This window comes from Nelumbo lutea, chromosome 1, assembly GCF_056320005.1.
Source record: "Nelumbo lutea isolate HS-2025 chromosome 1, American lotus-T2T, whole genome shotgun sequence".
Taxonomy (NCBI): domain Eukaryota; kingdom Viridiplantae; phylum Streptophyta; class Magnoliopsida; order Proteales; family Nelumbonaceae; genus Nelumbo; species Nelumbo lutea.
In genome coordinates this window covers 182,705,054-182,721,888 of record NC_142684.1, presented here as the reverse complement: position 1 = coordinate 182,721,888, position 16,835 = coordinate 182,705,054, and the positions used below count along the sequence as shown (strand labels likewise).

Here is a 16,835-nt window from a genome sequence, read left to right as displayed (position 1 = left end):
CGAGCTCTTGGTTCGTAGAGAACAAGATAACCATGGCCATCCAAGATCAGTGTTTGAATTAGCCTTTGATGATGGGTCTTTGAAATGTGCGTGATCCCATTGTCCAATATCCCATACACCATATAGGTCTTTGAAACATTAACACACCAGATGTAATAATGTACTATAACTTCTTAGTGGCTTGTTGAGTGGTAGTTGAATCAGATATCTATCTGAAACCAACGCTGGGAGCCATTTGTGTCGTTTTGGTGGTGTTTTTGATGTCAACATCTCAACCGCAACGGGTAAAATAATCACAAGGTATATTTAAGTCTATTTTAAAAACTTTGGATATATTTATATTAATTTAAGTCAAGGTATATTTACCCTTCTTTTAACTTTGTGTTCCATATTGAGTGATTTTTTTAAGCCATAACTTTGCTTACCTAGTTTTTTTTTTTTTCAAATAAAAAAGCCTTTTTGGTCTCAAATCTTATTTTTAGTATAAAAACTAAAACTAAAATTAAAATATATATATATATATATATATATATATATATATATATATTTTGAATATATGTAATTAATATTATAATATATATTGTAACTATGCAGATTACATATTATATATTATACAATTATTACATGTTAAATGATAGTATTTTATATTTATTATGTGATCATAGTTCAACATCTGATTAAACCTTGATTGAACTTCTTACCCACGAATGTCTCTCTTTTATGGTTTGATGCCCAACCCCATGGTCCATTTCTTTAAACTTTGGTCTTTAATCTAATAAAATAATAAAATTCCTCGTGGGAAAACATAAAAATTTAAATAAAAGCATTATATTAACATTTTGGATAAAATACAAAAACCTCCCCTGAAGTTTCTGACAATCATAAAAACCTCCCTTATAGTTTCATTTTAACAAAATCCTCCCTTTATTCTTGAAAAATTCAACGAATACCTCCCTTCTGTTAATGATCAAGACGAAAAGCATTAAAGAGATGATATTTTTTCAAAATACCTATTTTACCCTTTTATGATTTAATGTACATTTGGAACACTGTTCACCTTCTTCCTCACGACGCACAATGACAAAATGGTGGTGCACTCCCCCCTCCAACCTTTCCTCTTCTTGATTTTTCCTTCGATTCTCTCTCTCTCTCTCTCTACTAACACGAAATAGCACTATTCATCATTCCACTCTCTCTCTATCATTCTTCAATATTCAATGGCATCTCTACGTTTCCTCTTGCTCTCCCTCTTCTTTTTTTCTCTATCCGAGGCTTCCCCACGAGCCATTTTGTTCCTCCTCATCACAAAAGATGGTGCAACCTACCAATATCTAACAACGTCCTATTGCCGGTAGTGGAGATAACCCGAGGAGATGATATGGAACCATTGCTTAAACGCAATGGTTTCTTGGATGAAATAAGTTTTGGTGGAACAGTCGTCCTTGAACTAGTGTTCGTCAACAATGGCAAACTAGGGTCTTTTAAATGCCGCAACCGGCTATTTGTTTCCTGCCAAAACCTAGCAGGGACACTGATTCCATGAGGCCCAATCCGAGCTTGAGAAACCCTATTGCACTCCTGTACTCCAGAAGTTCTGCCAGAGGAGCCACTCTCAGTATCAAATGCAGTGAGATCGAAGGGAACTAATGACCCATTTTTGGAATTGGCATCCATTACAAACTGGTTCCTGTAAGCCAAAGCAGTGGTAAGGAGATCAACAGAAGGTTTGAATCGGCAAAGAGAAATGAAGGAATAAGAGCGACTTGAAGAACTACAGAAATGGCGATAGCGAGATTGAATGTTGTTACTGTCTTCAATTTTTCTTATGCCCTTTCCCTGATGATTCGTACAAGAAAAGCAACTCATCTGTATAATACAAACTTTGCAAGGGAAAAAATAGGGAATGCAAGGACCCTAGACCAAACTCTCAAAAAAACAAATTTCTATCAGACAAATCAAAAGAGAAAATTCAAGACCAAGAATGCACCTCTGTTCACCTCCTAGAAAAAGAATCAACTCAAGGTCTTAAAGGACCAAATTCAGCTGGAAGTAGAACATTGGAATGAAAACAAAAGAAGAGTCGGAGAAAGATTGCCGAGAAAAGAATGAACTATGATTTTAATTTAACAAACCCTCCTATAATTTTGAAAATAAACCTGTGGTTACAAACCTCAATGGGAGGTTTGTGGAATTGGCATCCATTGCATGCTAAGCAGTCTTTACAAAGTCGACAATGCTTGAATCCTAGTGTAATCTACCATCAAACGATGCCCTCCTACCTTCATCAATCATTGATTGCTCCAATGCATGAACCACGGTTCCAGATCCAATGAGTTTTTTCTTGTCAATAGTGTAATATGAACTTCTTGTTAAAGGATTCACCATTCTAGTTCTGCCCGGCCAACGTTGCTGATCAATGGGTTTTGAGTTCTCCATCTGATCTATTCCTCTAGGACCCTCAATCTTCCCTCTCAATGGCATCGTCCTCCTCTACTCCAATGTAGCCTTTCTCGTATTACTCTAATTGGGCATTGGAGCGACCTTCATCTTACTAATCGGAAGTGAGAACGATTCCCCATGAAACGGAACTGATAAACTCCGTGTAGAAGTGAACAACATTTTTAAAGCTATTGAAACTTCGGCAGCATTGCCCGTCCTCGTTGAATCAGGCAAGTGGCGTGGTGGGTTGAGGGGCGACTGGACGCTTCCACTCGGTAGATTGAGACCGTTTGATCAAGGACAACAAAAGTGTTGAAGTGGTTGTCGTGGACCTCAAAACAAGAGGAGGTGGGCATTGTCTAGAAGAATAGAAGGAAATAGAAGAGGTGGAAGTGGAAGGGGACATGTACCTAGAAGTGTTTTCTTTGGACTTCGGTCTTCGAGAACCAATGACGCCATTGTCCTTTTCAAAAGGTAATAGGGGAGGCCTTTTTAGATTTTGATGAATCTCTTCTTGTTGTGAGGAGGTAAGCAGAGTGTCTTGATGGAGAGTTCTTTGCAATCTTTTGGAGGGGGGAGTGCACCGCCATTCTGCCACAATAAGTGTGAGGAAGAAGATGAACAGTGTTCGAACAGGTCATTAACCGAAGGGAGGTATTTGTTGAATTTTTCAAAAATAGAGAGAAGGTTTTTGTTAAAATGAAACTATAGAGGAGGTTTTTATGATTGTCAAAAAATTCAGAGGAGATTTTTGTATTTTATCCAAACATTTTATTGAAATAAAAATAATTAAGATAAAGGGCAGGCCTCGTAAAGGATGGTTAATAAAAGTATAGAGGAGGTTTTAAGTATTTACCATAAAATTCACAAAACAAAGGGAGGATTAAGTAATTAACCCCGAAATTTAAAAAAGAAAAAAACCGTCGATGCGAGTCTGACTTTCGATTTACTTGCCCGAGGTTGAAAATGAAATCCCCTCCAAATTCCAAATGTTCAGGACAGCCTTGCATTTGCAAAGTTTGCTAATAAGTTTTACTGATAACACAGACTAATTATTAATTTGTCAATAGCCATTAGAGTGATTAATCTCGCTACCGTAAGAAAGAGATGGAGTCGGACAGACCGTTCAGATTGGTGGGTCTGTAAATAGTCCCGTCTGTTGACATTGAGCCCGAATCAGTTGCAAGCAATAGATCAAGAGTACGGCACCCTGCCTTACATCGGGAACCGCCCTTGTACGCCGAATTCATCGGAAGATGTACCCGATGTGCGGCTAGATGTATGCTCTCAGCGTATCTCTACGCTTTTTGGTAGCAGCAGATCCCGTATCGTTTGAACTCGTCACTCATCAGACGTTTTTTTAGAAAGATAGACATTATACACATTATATTATTACACGTTACATTAACTCATCAGTCATCACTCATCAGACTTGGGTCCTGTCTTGTGTGAAGGGAGAGAACTGGGAAGGCGTGCCGTGTAATGCTTATATTGCTTTTAACGCCTCTTTGATGTGAGCACTAAGGCCGGTGATCGGAGTTTCGTAAATTCCCCTCCTTTGCCGGAACCACTACGACTACAGATAATCATCACCATTCTCATAGGCCTCCTCCAAACGGCTTAAGCTCTCTCTGTCGTCAATGGCAGAGCCTCCGAGATTTTCAGGGAATCATCGCGAAGACGACGCTGGAGCTGCTTTCGTCTTAGAATCAAAAGGTAACAACCGAACCATGCTGTATGGCTCCGTGCCTTCTACTGAGCTAGTCTCTCCCTCTCTGTTTTATTATTAATGCTTAATTTCTCAAGTTCTTTGTTAAAAGAAATAAACAATCGTTTCTCTGTTGGCCATGTTATGCTACTGGTACTGTTTAATACAATCAGGGAATTGGTGGCATGCCGGATTTCATCTGACGACGGCGATAGTGGGGCCATCAATACTGACTCTGCCTTACGCCTTCAGGGGACTGGGATGGGCGATGGGGTTCTTTTGTCTGACGGGGATGGCCGTTGTCACCTTCTACTCTTATTATCTCATGTCCAAGGTTCTCGACCACTGCGAGAAGGAGGGTCGCCGCCACATCAGATTCCGGGAGCTCGCCGCCGATGTCCTCGGTAGGTAACCTCCTCAAAAACTTTGCCTCCTATTTTAATATTATCATAGTTAAAATCGGGATCAAAAGACAAAATACTCTTAAGTCTGAACCATCTATCTGATGTTCTCAACTGAACCATCATCGAAACACCCAATTTACAGAGAAAGAAAGGGAAAAGTTCGAAAGTTTGGACGACCTCTTAGACTTAGGAGTACGAATTTGGTGGGTGCAGATTAGAGTCTGCAGAGCTGAAAGGGTTTGATTGGCTGGGCCAGCATATAGTTAATTGGATTTGGCTAATATCCTTGAATAATGAATTAACAATCATAAGATCAGGTTAGGTATACACTTTTATGTGCTACAAACATGGGCGTGTAAAACGGGCTACGTTAACCCAGTCAAGAGTACTACTGAATGCGCCAGCGACGATCTGTTTGTTACTCTTGGTCGAGCAGATCCGGTCTCCTCTTGGTCCGTCGTTATACATGCCATGATTGTAGTTTGTAGTTGTAGGAGATGGGATCCGGTTCCATCACCCATGGGGTGTTAGGTGTATTGACCGAAATTTCCCAAAGTTGCTCCACGTTCATGCTTTTTCTGTTTTTCATAATTACGCATTCCACCACAAATCCTCTTTTTTTTGAAAAGTGTTGTAATTTTATAGATGAGGTGGCTTTAATTTAAGTGCATTGTTTTTTATTTCATAGTAGGAGATTTTTTGTCTCATTCAAATGTTATACCACTTGGAAAATGAATATGGAATTCCTAATCAATGGGAACTAAAATCTCATTGACCAATTTCCCCCCCTCTCAAAAAAAAAAAAAAAAAAAAAGAAAGCCTCCTAAGGGTTCAATAATTTCATGGATTTATTGATATTTATCCTATAGTTTGCAGTGTACTTTACTTAATTGACCTTCCATTGGATGACAGTGGAAAATGATAGTTTTGACCGTAAGGCTATGCTTGGTTGCAATACAAATAAATTTGTATTGATGCAAAACTATGGTGGTGCAAATGATATGAGTGTAAATTTTGACCTATTTTTTATTTCAAAATTTAGCTTATTTTGTTTGATTGTTGTACAAATGAAGTTAATTAAGACATGAAATAGTAGAATAAAGTTTAAATCAAAACAAAGTTAAACTGGAATTTGCAATTTTTTGTTTGCACTCCCATCCATTTGTACTAGTGCAAATAAAATTGCACTTCAACAAAATGCAGCCTAATCTCCATTTGAATAAATTTAATCAAAAGAAAGTAAAAAGAAAATGAAATGACCATTTTTGCTCTTAATAAGACACAAGTGACTATTCTATTTGGTCAATTTTATTTTCTGTACGAAAAAGTGTTAGGGGTAATTTTGGAATAAAAATGCCCTTGAACATTTTCCATTCAGTTTAGCTGATGATATTACTATTTTTAGAAGAAAAAACAAACACTTCTTAGTAAAAGGTCGATTAGTAAATAGGTTGTTAATAATAAGGGGGATTTTAGTAAATAAAACATAGAGGATAAGTTTAAATAAATTCATGTAACAAGAAGGGTGTTCTAATAAATGACCCTTAATTTAATATCGATCGTGTGAATCGGACTCAAAGAAAAAGTCAGGAGGAATGTTTCTATCCATTCCCACTGGGTTAGATCAGGTCGATAATGAGTCAAGGCTTGAATTGACTGTTTCCGACCTTGAGCCGGCTCTTGTATTGTTATTATATTCTCACTACAAACTATCATATCCATTTGTCTTAATTCTTAATCCATAATTCTAATGACAAGTTGTTATTAGTGGGTTTTATTCTACATTTCGTGTTCTATGATTGCTGATTTCATGATTTTAAAATTTTGGTAGGATATCTATTATGATGGATGATAGATTTTATTTTCATTAGGACCGCTAATGAAAAAAAAAAAGTAGACAAATCAAGGACTTAAGGTTTGGCCCGGCTGGGTTAGGGTTAGGGTTGGAGGTTCACAATCGGGCTGGTCAACCCCACCTAACCCGGCCTTACTTGCACCCTAGGAAACACACTATATAATCATTTTTACCCATGTTAACCATGAAAAGCTTAATAACATGGTTGATGCGGCTCTATTATCCATATTCCATCGTTAAAAGAATTTCGCCATCAGCACCTATATTCGTTTGCACACGACAAAAACGTGTAGGCTTCGACTGAAAAGGAATTGTACCTAAAATGTTGATAACCAACCAACCAGTATCTATCACCCTTCAACTGTTATTCATTCAAATTCATGTGGGGTTTTTGATTGGTTAAAATTTTTCAATTAATACAAATTCATAGAATGCAAAACCTTTAAACTGAACTGAGGTTCAGTTTGGAATCAGAATAAATATAAATACATACAAAATAATATAAAATATGAAATTTTGCATTCTATATATTTGTATTTATACTCCTTCCAAACTACAAAACTCCTCTTTTTACTGAAATCGTCCCAGCAAATCCAGAATTGCAAGGTAAGCAAAATGTTACTTGCAGTGGCTCCTCTCTGCATCACTCGCGTCGCGACCAAAACATCCAGTAAACAAATCCATTAGCGACTGTATGTATAAGATTCATTGGAGTTGGAGAAGCATTGAGGCAAAAGAAAAGCACAAGTAGGTAAATTTAAAAGGAAATTAACCATTGTAAGAGGAGATGCGAATGTTATGATAGAATGACCATTCACTTGTAAACCCTACCTTTGCGTTTATCATAAACACAAAGCAATTGAATATATAATTGGTTCTATTTGATTTATTAGTTTATCAACCTTGTTTTCCTGGCCCTTCATAATTCTGGCTTGGTTTCGCTGAAGGGAAGATGGGACGACAAAGGTATATTAAGCTTGGAGAGATAACAACAGGGGCTAGGTTCTTGATTTAATGGAAAACTTCATAAATTCCGTTCAGAACATTCCATGGCTCCATGACAAACATGCATTTTTTTAAATTGTCTCATCCTTGGGAGCTGGTTGAATTTGGTTTCAGATAGGTTTTGGAACATATTAAAATCTTGTGTCCTATAACACAAAACACATTGATACACTTAATAAACATTGATTTAATATAAGTTGACAGAAATATCTATATCTCAACTCTCAATATTTCGAAATACAATACAAAATATGAAATATCATTGAATGATAAGCTTCAAAACCTACCATTTCAAATGCACTAAAGTTTAACCATGTAGCAAAGAAAATTGGAATTGTTTTTCTCTTGATATAAGAAAATGGGAGATATTTATTTTCATCCCTGGCATGTCCAATGTTTAATTGGAGTAGGGTCTTGCTGATGCATTTACATACTTGATTAAGTTTGTGTTTGATATCATTGCTGTTTATGCATAAAATATTTTGGATTGATCAATATAAATTGATCAAACATATATGTATTGTCATATCACATGTGAAAGTTACTTCAGATAAAATGATTAGACCTCTCAAAATGCATTTTTCAACCATAAATATAGCCTCAATTAATAATTATATGCCAATTAATATTGATAAACCTAAAACGTCTCATGTAGAAACATCGATGATACCAAACCCAATTTAAATCATCTACTTATTAATATGCTTTCTTTTGCCCTTTATAGGGTCGGGGTGGATGTTTTATTTTGTAATTTTTATTCAGACGGCTATCAATACTGGGGTTGGAATCGGTGCTATACTGCTTGCGGGGGAGTGCCTCCAGGTATATATATTATTCTCATTCATCTGCTGGTGTTCTTTCTTCGTGAATGATTGGTAATTCGTCCTCATTAAATTCTTATTAATGCAATATTGAATTTAAGGCTCAATTTGAGAAAAGTATAAATGTAAATATGTACAATAAAAAATGTAAATATGTTTGTATTTGTATTTTTCCCAAATAGAGCCAATGCTCGTTTTCCCTAAGGCTTAGTTTGGGAGGAGTATAGATGCAAATGTGTAGAATGCAGAACCTTGTATTTTGTATTATTTTGTATGTATTTATTCTGTACATATTTATATTTATATTCTTTCCAAACTAAGCCCAAATTTCATATTCAGTACTTGCATTTGCACGTGCAGCAAAATAGAGAGGGAGGAAAAACATGGACAGATAGTACTCAGATGAATAGATAAAGAAAATTAAGGGCATGTATGGTGTCAAAATTACAAAAGTTAGAAAATTTGTTGCATAAGCTATTTTCTCCTCTGAGCACTTTAACATTTGTGTGGAGATGTTTTAGTGTACTATGAATTGCTCTGTTTCTTAAGGGTAAGTTGGGCCCAGGCATCTAACCTATATTAAATGGGGCAATGATATACATGGTTCATAGTATTGATATGTATTTTTGTAGACATATAATGATATTAGTCCAGAACAAAAAAATCAGAAAACTCAAATTTAAATGCCACAAATGAAGCAAAACAGATATAAAAAGAAGTCAAAAACAGAGCATACATACATGGATTTATATGATTTGGCTTAAAGCCTATATCTACGGGTGAAGGAGGAACAAAAACTCCACTATGAAGAATGGCAATGGATAGTGCAAAATTGAACAAATTCTCTCTCAAAAAACCCCAAAACCTAATGGCTAATACACTTGAACTCTCTCTCAAAGACTTGCTCAAACTCATTGTGCAAACCGAAAGATGCATAAATGAGAAAAGCATCAACAACATAATATAACATATTTATGTCAGACCTGAAGCTGAATGTGGATCAATCAGCTCCAAACCACCACGGGGGCTACACTTTCACCATAAAACACTTCGAAAATTTTCCTTTAGGTTGTTAACACAAATATTGGTTGGACCAAGGTTCAAAGTATTGACATAGGTTGATACATCAGTAGGGCGTATTGACCTGTATTGGTACTTTTTTTAGGTTTTATTTATTTTTCAAAACCGGTTCAGAGGGGTCGGTTTAAGGCCCGACTACCCTCTGAATCATAGTCTGACACAATACACTCATTGGAGGGGCATATTGGGAAGCCATCAGCTTGATACGTATAAATACTTTGAACCTTGTTCGGGACATGAAGCAGGATACAACAAAAAAATTCAAAGCACAACACAATATATAGTTATATACAAATCGATTTTCATGGTTAATGATATGCCAAATGTTAGAGATTAGTTAATTTTAATTACTAACAAGCGTTAATATATTATAAAATATTATCCACGTACTATTGCCCAAGTGCCTTATGAAACAGGTACAAAAAGGTTAGAGTTGAGAATATTCATACTTTGTAACATATAAAAACGAATGACTCCCACACCATGTAATGCATTGAAAGCCTTGTGCTGAATTGTTTCTAATCATGTTTCATTTGTTAACAATTGATTTGAAGTAACTTCTTAATGAACTAAACAAGTGTGCACATGCTTTGCACGTGGTAATTTTAAATGATAATAATGATAGTAATAATGTATCAAAAAAATTTCTACTAAATTCATATACTTTTTTATATTTTTGTTTTTCATTATTAATCGGATGTAGATGTGACAGGTCTATTTGGTTGGCTAGGCTCTTCTTTTTGTAATATTTTATCTTCTTAGTGTGTCATTTTTTGTTTGTTTATCAAAAGAATATAAGATTTAAAGAGAGTAAATTAAATGAGGTGAAAAGTAGTACTTCAAATTACATTTTAAACCTCGCAATTAAATAGGGATTAAATTTAAAAAATGGGTATTTCAATCAAAAGAAAGTTTCAGTTATTCATATTTTTAAAAGTAGTATATATATAGAACCGTAGATGTGTTCAATTTTTTTTATATTTTTTATTTCTATGTGTGTAAAGATAATTCTGTTATATATACTTATCTTTTGTTTAATATGATATGTATGATATTATACATGTGCCTAAATGTTTTTCCTGTAAAATTTATGTATTTTTTCATTTTAGTGTTTTTATACTTTATTAATTTTATTATTTAATCATGACACTGATACATTTGACCCAGAAGTTAAACTATTGATCTCCACCAAACAGAAAAATAATTTCATTTTTGGTTAGTTTTAGATTATGTACTTCATTTTCATCATCAATAAAAATAATTCTTGTTAATCACATTATTATTTTAGTAAATCCATGAAACTATAAGGGGTATTTTCATGGTTTTCATCATCAATAAAAATATTAATTACTAAAATAATAGAGAGGGGGTGCTTAGTAAATCCATGAAACTAAAAATGGTATTTTAGTAAATGACATTTTCTATTATTTAGCTTTCGCTTAATAAATCCCATGCACGGGTCCCCGCTAGGAGAAAGTTGCGCGCAGCACCCTCCCCCCTCCCCCACCCCGCAATGAAACACAGTTCTCTAAGAACCCCAAAAGTGATGGTATGGGGTGGGGGACTAATTAAGTATTTTACTAATATACCATTGGCGCAACTTGGGTGGACCTCTTTAGCATTTTACATTGATTTAGGACAGGGCCTTACGGGTAGGCCCATTCAAATTTTGACAAAAGCCCAACCTTAGCCTGCCCAAGTTGCATCCCTATTTTCAATAGCATTGTGTCTTAAATCTTAAAACAAGACAAACTAAACTTATTTTGGTTGTAGTGGAAACGTTGACTGTGTAAAATTTGTACCTAGTTCTGTTTTGCTTTGGTTTTTTTATAATTATGATTTGCATTTCTATTTGATACAAAGTTTGTACTTTTGTAAAAATGATCCAAAACTTACACCACCTTCCTCCCATCTCAATTATTTTTTATATAAAGTGGAGACCATTCATCTTGCATACTACCGTATTCTTTTTTTTTCTTTTTTATTAATCAACAATAACTTTCCCCTTTCCCCTGTACCCCTTTTTTCCCAAAGTGCTGGTTGCGGGATTTAATTCCACGTCAATGCTGGGACAACCCAGCTAACACACCAACGAAATACCCCTTTACTCTTAGACAGATTACCCTTCTACCTCCATTTTCTTTCATTTAAAGTAAAAGCTTCATTTTACTTCCTATATTATTTCTTACCAATAAATAAGATAAAGTTAATTCTGAAGCAAAAGTAAAACAGAATTTACACTAAAACCTTTTGCAATCCCACGAATTTATACAAGTGCAAATGATATTTACACCACAATCAAACACAGCTTAAAAGTGTATTGTCTTTTTGTTGTTTTTATTTTTATTTATTGAACCACCTTAGTGTGAAAAATTAAAGGTTCCTAGCCAAATCAAATGAATAGTTAGATAAAATTTAGGATAAATTACAGATTGCCACCTTGTACCTTGGGGGTAGTGACACTTAGGTCCTTAGGTCCCTGACTATTATGTGCATGTTTAAACATTTCAAAAACCCCAAACTGCCCTTATATCATTTTATGAAAACAATTTACAGAAAAGTCATAAAATACAAGAAATTTTAAAAAACTGCAAAAAAATATAAGAAATACAACAAAAAATGGAAGAGAAGAGGAAAACACTGAAGAAAATGGAATACATAAAAAAACTAAAAATACAAAAAAAGATATTGTGCTTTAATATGCCTATTTTTGTTATTTTGATATTATTTTTCTCAACCTATCAAACTTCAAAGGGGGGTGCTTTAATTTTACCTTCATTGTTGAGCTTGCTAACAAGGTAAGTGCAAAGTGACGCAATAAGTTCAGGGTGAGTCCTTGTTGCAAAGGAAAATTCAGGGGCTAAGTGTCGCTACCCACTAACTTTGGCTGTTGGGACCCAACAGCATAGGCTGTTGAGACAGTTTCCGGGCTGGGCACGTTCTGGGTAGTTCACCTATTCACGCCCATGCTTTGATATTTAGTAAAAATAAATTAATATGTAATTACTAATTTACTCATTCTCAGAATAACGTGGCATTCCCAAAAATTCTCTCAGAAGAGACTGTTGGGCCCCAACAGCTAAAGTTTTTCCCCCAAAAGTCTAGGAGGATGACAAGTCTTCCAAGTCTTCTTTTTGGTACATGAAATTTTCTCATTCGATTTTATAGGGTGTTCCATCTCAAATAATTAGTAAAATATATAAGCAAAAAGTGAAGCAATTTTTATATTTTGAACTTATAAAATGTATATGGCTACAACTTAATCATTTGCAGTTTTCTATTAAGGTTATTCTTAGTTATGTTGCCTACTTTCCTCCTATAGTCCTATGTTGCTATTCGCTATTTGTTATACATAAGGAAGTTTGGGCTAGGCTTGGTCTGGCTCAGGCTACTTAAGGCCTGGCCCCGGCCCAACCCATGGACTAAAAGTGAAGTATCAGGCCCGGGCAGGCAGGCATAATAGTAAGCCCAGTTATACAACTTACAAGTTACAAGCTCAGTGCCACTCAGTCTAATCGTGTTTAAGAGGGATGTGTACCACCATATGGTCGAATATGAACCACAAATGAAGTTTTATTGGTAATAAAATAAAAACTGTAGTTTTGGGATTTGGAACCCTGATCCAAACTTGTGTAATATGGTGGTTATAAGATGAGTTGTGTTTGTTTGGACCTTGGAGAGCTTGATAGCTTAGAAAGATAGTCATATATCTGTTTATCTGAATACCGAATTCTAGTTCAATTTGGGTAAGAGTGATCTGAATTCGATGGAATATGGATCCGTCGTATCCAATTTTGGGGTTCGACTATAATACCTTAAAAACTTAAAACCAATCAACCGGTACCATAAGTAGGCTTTTAAAAAAACTGTATCATAGTGGTAATGAATCAGGTGGTATTGGTCAAAATTCATTAGTGATTAGTCAAGGATCTTTCGGTATCATACATTTAGTAAAGTTGGTTTGAATATTGTGTGTGTAATGAAAGTTTAATTTACTAATACTATTCAATCTGAATGCAATCTGAATTCAATATGAATCCGAAACATTCAGATAAAATTTGATCATTTGAATCCAAATATAAAAGAATCAACTTTGAATCAATTATATTCTTATATTCAAGGGGTATATTTCAATTCGATCAATGTTCTATTTGAAGTTCTAACAGTCTTTTGTTTGAACAAGATAGATCATGTACTCGAATCTTTATCCAGATGGGCCGTTGAAATTATACGAGTTCATAGCAATGGTGGCAGTGGTCATGATAGTTCTCTCTCAACTTCCATCCTTCCATTCTCTCAGATACATTAACCTCGGCTCGCTTCTGCTAAGCTTGGGCTACACCTTTCTGGTGGTTGGTGCATGTATTTATGCAGGTTTTGATAAGAAAACCATTATTTTCTTTCTCATTTCAATTGTATTTCATTACTTGTTTCTGGATTCTGGGTGGGCTGGTATTTCAAATAACTGTTGAACAGCTCTCGATGATCCAATTGTAAGGAGCAGCATTTTCAGCGAACTATTATTGCCTATGTGCCTACTTGGCTGCAGCTCTGCTACCTATTATATTTCCATGCAGCTCGATCCCTTAATTATTGAGTGGAGTGGATCTACTGGTTAGGTAATTTAGTTTGCCTCTGACTTACTCTCTTCGGTCTGTATTCTGAAAATTTTGGGCCAATCCAGCTGCTGGACCGTCAGGAGCTGCAAGTAGTGCAATTACGTGCAGAGGGGGCGTGGCTTGGAAATGCGTTGGGTTGACTGGGCTCCATCCATGCCTAAAGACAAAAGAAAATCGAATTAAATTGGTTGGGAATTCTCTGAAAGTGATTTTAATATTTGAGTTTATTTATTGCCTGCAGGACATTCCAAACATGCCCCCTTAAAGGATTACTCCTTGGACGCTTCAAAATCAACTAGAACGTTCAATGCTTTTACATCCATTTCTATCTTGGCAGGCATCTTTGGGAACGGAATCCTACCAGAGATACAAGTAATATCACTTCCTTTAAATCTGTTAGTTTCAGAGAACTTACAGTTCAATTGACCATATTAATCTCATCCTTGGAGGCTTCATGTTGTATGGTTGATTTACACACGAATTAATAATTAATATAAGCTTGTATAACCAACTTGATCGTGCTATTTATTTATTTATTTATTTGGTAGATCCTTCTAATAAGTACAAAATTGCTGAAGCTAGTCGCACCCATCCAGTTCTGTATTCTGGAAATTTCTTTTTTAATTCTTCAACCATAATTTCATTTGCAAATTGTGATTCATACAGGCCACTGTTGCTCCACCAGCTACAGGAAAAATGGTGAAAGGGCTTCTTATGTGTTATGCAGTTTCATTTGTCACCTTCTACTCAATAGCTGTTTCTGGATATTGGGCATTTGGAAGTAAATCCATTTCAAACATTCTCAAGAGCCTAATGCCAGACGATGCGCCTTCGTTGGCTCCAATATGGGTTCTTGGTCTCGCAGTTATCTTTGTTCTCTTTCAGCTCTTTGCCATTGGTCTGGTAAACCTATAAACAATACCTTCTTATGGTATTATGAGAAGCTGAAGTTCAGGGTTTAATTTCTTAAACAACAAGAATATTGTCTTACCAGCCCTGATTACTCTTATCTATTTCAAAGTTGTCAAGATCCAGTTTCTTGCTTGGTGTTGTCCTCCCTTAATTTAAAATCTTACTAGGTTGCAGACTTCCAGTGGTGTAATAATTCCTCAACTATATGTGACTTGACTGCAGGTTTATTCTCAAGTTGCGTATGAAATCATGGAAAAAAAATCAGCCGATGTGAATCAAGGGATGTTCTCCAGGAGGAACCTAATTCCGAGGCTACTGCTGAGAACCTTGTACATGGTGTTCTGTACATTTTTTGCAGCAATGCTGCCATTCTTTGGTGACATCAGTGGAGTAGTAGGGGCTATCGGTTTCATTCCTCTTGACTTTATACTTCCCATGCTTCTCTTCAACATGACCCATAGACCTCCAAAAACATCCTTCACCTTCTGGATCAACATATCTATTATAGTTGTCTTCACTGGTGTTGGAATCATGGGCTCCTTCTCCTCTATAAGGAAGTTGGTCCTTGATGCTAAAAAGTTCAAGCTCTTCAGTAGTGATGTAGTCGACTGAAATGTGATCTCACCATTCCAAGAATTCAAGAACTGCTGCTTGATCTTGGGCAACAAGTAGAGTGTGCAGAAACTGGCTAATTTGTTGAAAATCCAATGGCTATTCGCTGTTTCAATGCCATCAGGGCACACATATTATAAGAGAACAACTGTTTTATTTGATGAATGCGCTAATAGTTTGACAAAATGCAAAGCTAAACATGGAGTAGGAGTTGTTATTGTCCATAATCTGGATTCATTCTTCAGCCCCAACTGTGAAATTAATGTACACATTACAAGGAATTGCTGTCAAAAGTTAGAAAAACAATTGGTAGCATTTCTTTTGTGCCTTTGCTTTTGTTTATTTAATAGAGTGCACATTATTTCTTTCTTTTCTTTCTGTTTATTTACTTTTGTTTTATCTTCAAGTTCAAGGATCATATTCAACTTCAGGTGAGGCAACAAAGTTTCCATGTTACCCATGCATGTGATAACTTGAATTTAAAGTCTGGGCACCCCAGATCAACCTGCACAATTGCCCAATAAGACCACAACTCCGGAGCATGTTTAACAAATGGCTTTAAAGTAGAATTTGATCAGAAAATTCAGAATAGGGCTGGATTCCTAGACCCCAGTGGTCTGCTTTTTGATTAGGTTGCCTGTGTGTTAGGTGTTTTGTTGGGAGATAGTAGATTTTTCTGAGATCATGGTAACAGCAGATGTGGACTCTGCTACATATATTAAAAAGGATCTGATCTAGTGTCACCCAGTCCACTGCATCTTCTGATTTGACCCAATTCGCAAACCTTAATCAGATATACAGATCTGCTTTTCCAACTAAATCAAAAATTGAAGTTTCCTTTGTCAATGATAGGTTTTGTTTCGTTGTTTATTTATTTTTATATTTTTTGGTCTTGTCAAATTTGTGGGATGGGAAGGGAAAAAAATGGAATGTTTTTGAATATTCTTCTCTTCCCATGTTTCCTTTGTGGAATAAAAACAACCTTTTTTTGTAGTATTTTTAAGAGTTAATATTTACACCAATGATGCATTAAAAATTATTAATTATTTAATAACATATTAATAAGATAATTTAAATAAAATTAATAAATAAAAATAACAAAATTAATTAATAAAATAATGTGGTGGAACTGACATGGTTAAAATCTGTGTAGCAAAATTGATTACATGGTTTCACATCACACCAATCCATCATGCTTCAGTGGGCGTTCTTGGGGGTTTTCAGTTTTATGTTAAGCACAAAGCCACAAACAAATTATTAATTTTTTTTATTAAAAACAAATTATTAATTTGGCTTTATATCCGCAATTTGATGGATTGGTGTGATGTGACTTGAGAACTACGAAACCATAATTAATGTAGAAGAGTTTATTAGAGGAAA

General features: G+C 35.4%; 1 protein-coding gene and 1 pseudogene across 6 annotated transcripts; one reads left to right on the top strand and one right to left on the bottom strand.

The window, feature by feature from the left end:
* Positions 1–1,302: 1,302 nt before the first annotated feature.
* On the bottom strand, positions 1,303–3,689 carry LOC148879671 (QWRF motif-containing protein 2-like; annotated as a pseudogene).
* Positions 3,690–3,840: 151 nt separating this feature from the next.
* Positions 3,841–15,824, top strand: LOC148879670 (Transmembrane amino acid transporter family protein). 6 transcript variants are annotated; one of them, XM_088961277.1, is made up of 7 exons: positions 3,841–4,155; positions 4,321–4,551; positions 8,174–8,233; positions 13,525–13,686; positions 14,173–14,303; positions 14,598–14,834; positions 15,066–15,824. In XM_088961277.1, exons 1-7 carry the CDS (start codon positions 4,080–4,082, stop codon positions 15,453–15,455), a joined length of 1,287 nt encoding a protein of 428 aa, XP_088817403.1. In that variant the 5' UTR covers positions 3,841–4,079; the 3' UTR covers positions 15,456–15,824. The 6 variants fall into 6 exon arrangements, with proteins under 6 accessions (XP_088817403.1, XP_088817405.1, XP_088817404.1 ...); XM_088961278.1 differs by having other exon boundaries at positions 3,844–4,155; positions 8,136–8,233; XM_088961275.1 differs by having other exon boundaries at positions 3,844–4,155; positions 8,136–8,233; positions 13,500–13,686.
* The last annotated feature ends 1,011 nt before the right edge of the window (positions 15,825–16,835 follow it).

What these genes read in the sequence shown, in the direction of transcription:
- LOC148879670 (XM_088961275.1), top strand. Translation starts at nt 4,080, where the DNA reads ATGGCAGAGCCTCCGAGATTTTCAGGGAATCATCGCGAAGACGACGCT. An exon ending in TTGCGGGGGAGTGCCTCCAG is followed by an intron (nt 8,234 to 13,499) that starts GTATATATATTA and finishes TGAACAAGATAG; the next exon opens with ATCATGTACTCGAATCTTTA. An exon ending in TGGTGCATGTATTTATGCAG is followed by an intron (nt 13,687 to 14,172) that starts GTTTTGATAAGA and finishes TATTGCCTGCAG; the next exon opens with GACATTCCAAACATGCCCCC.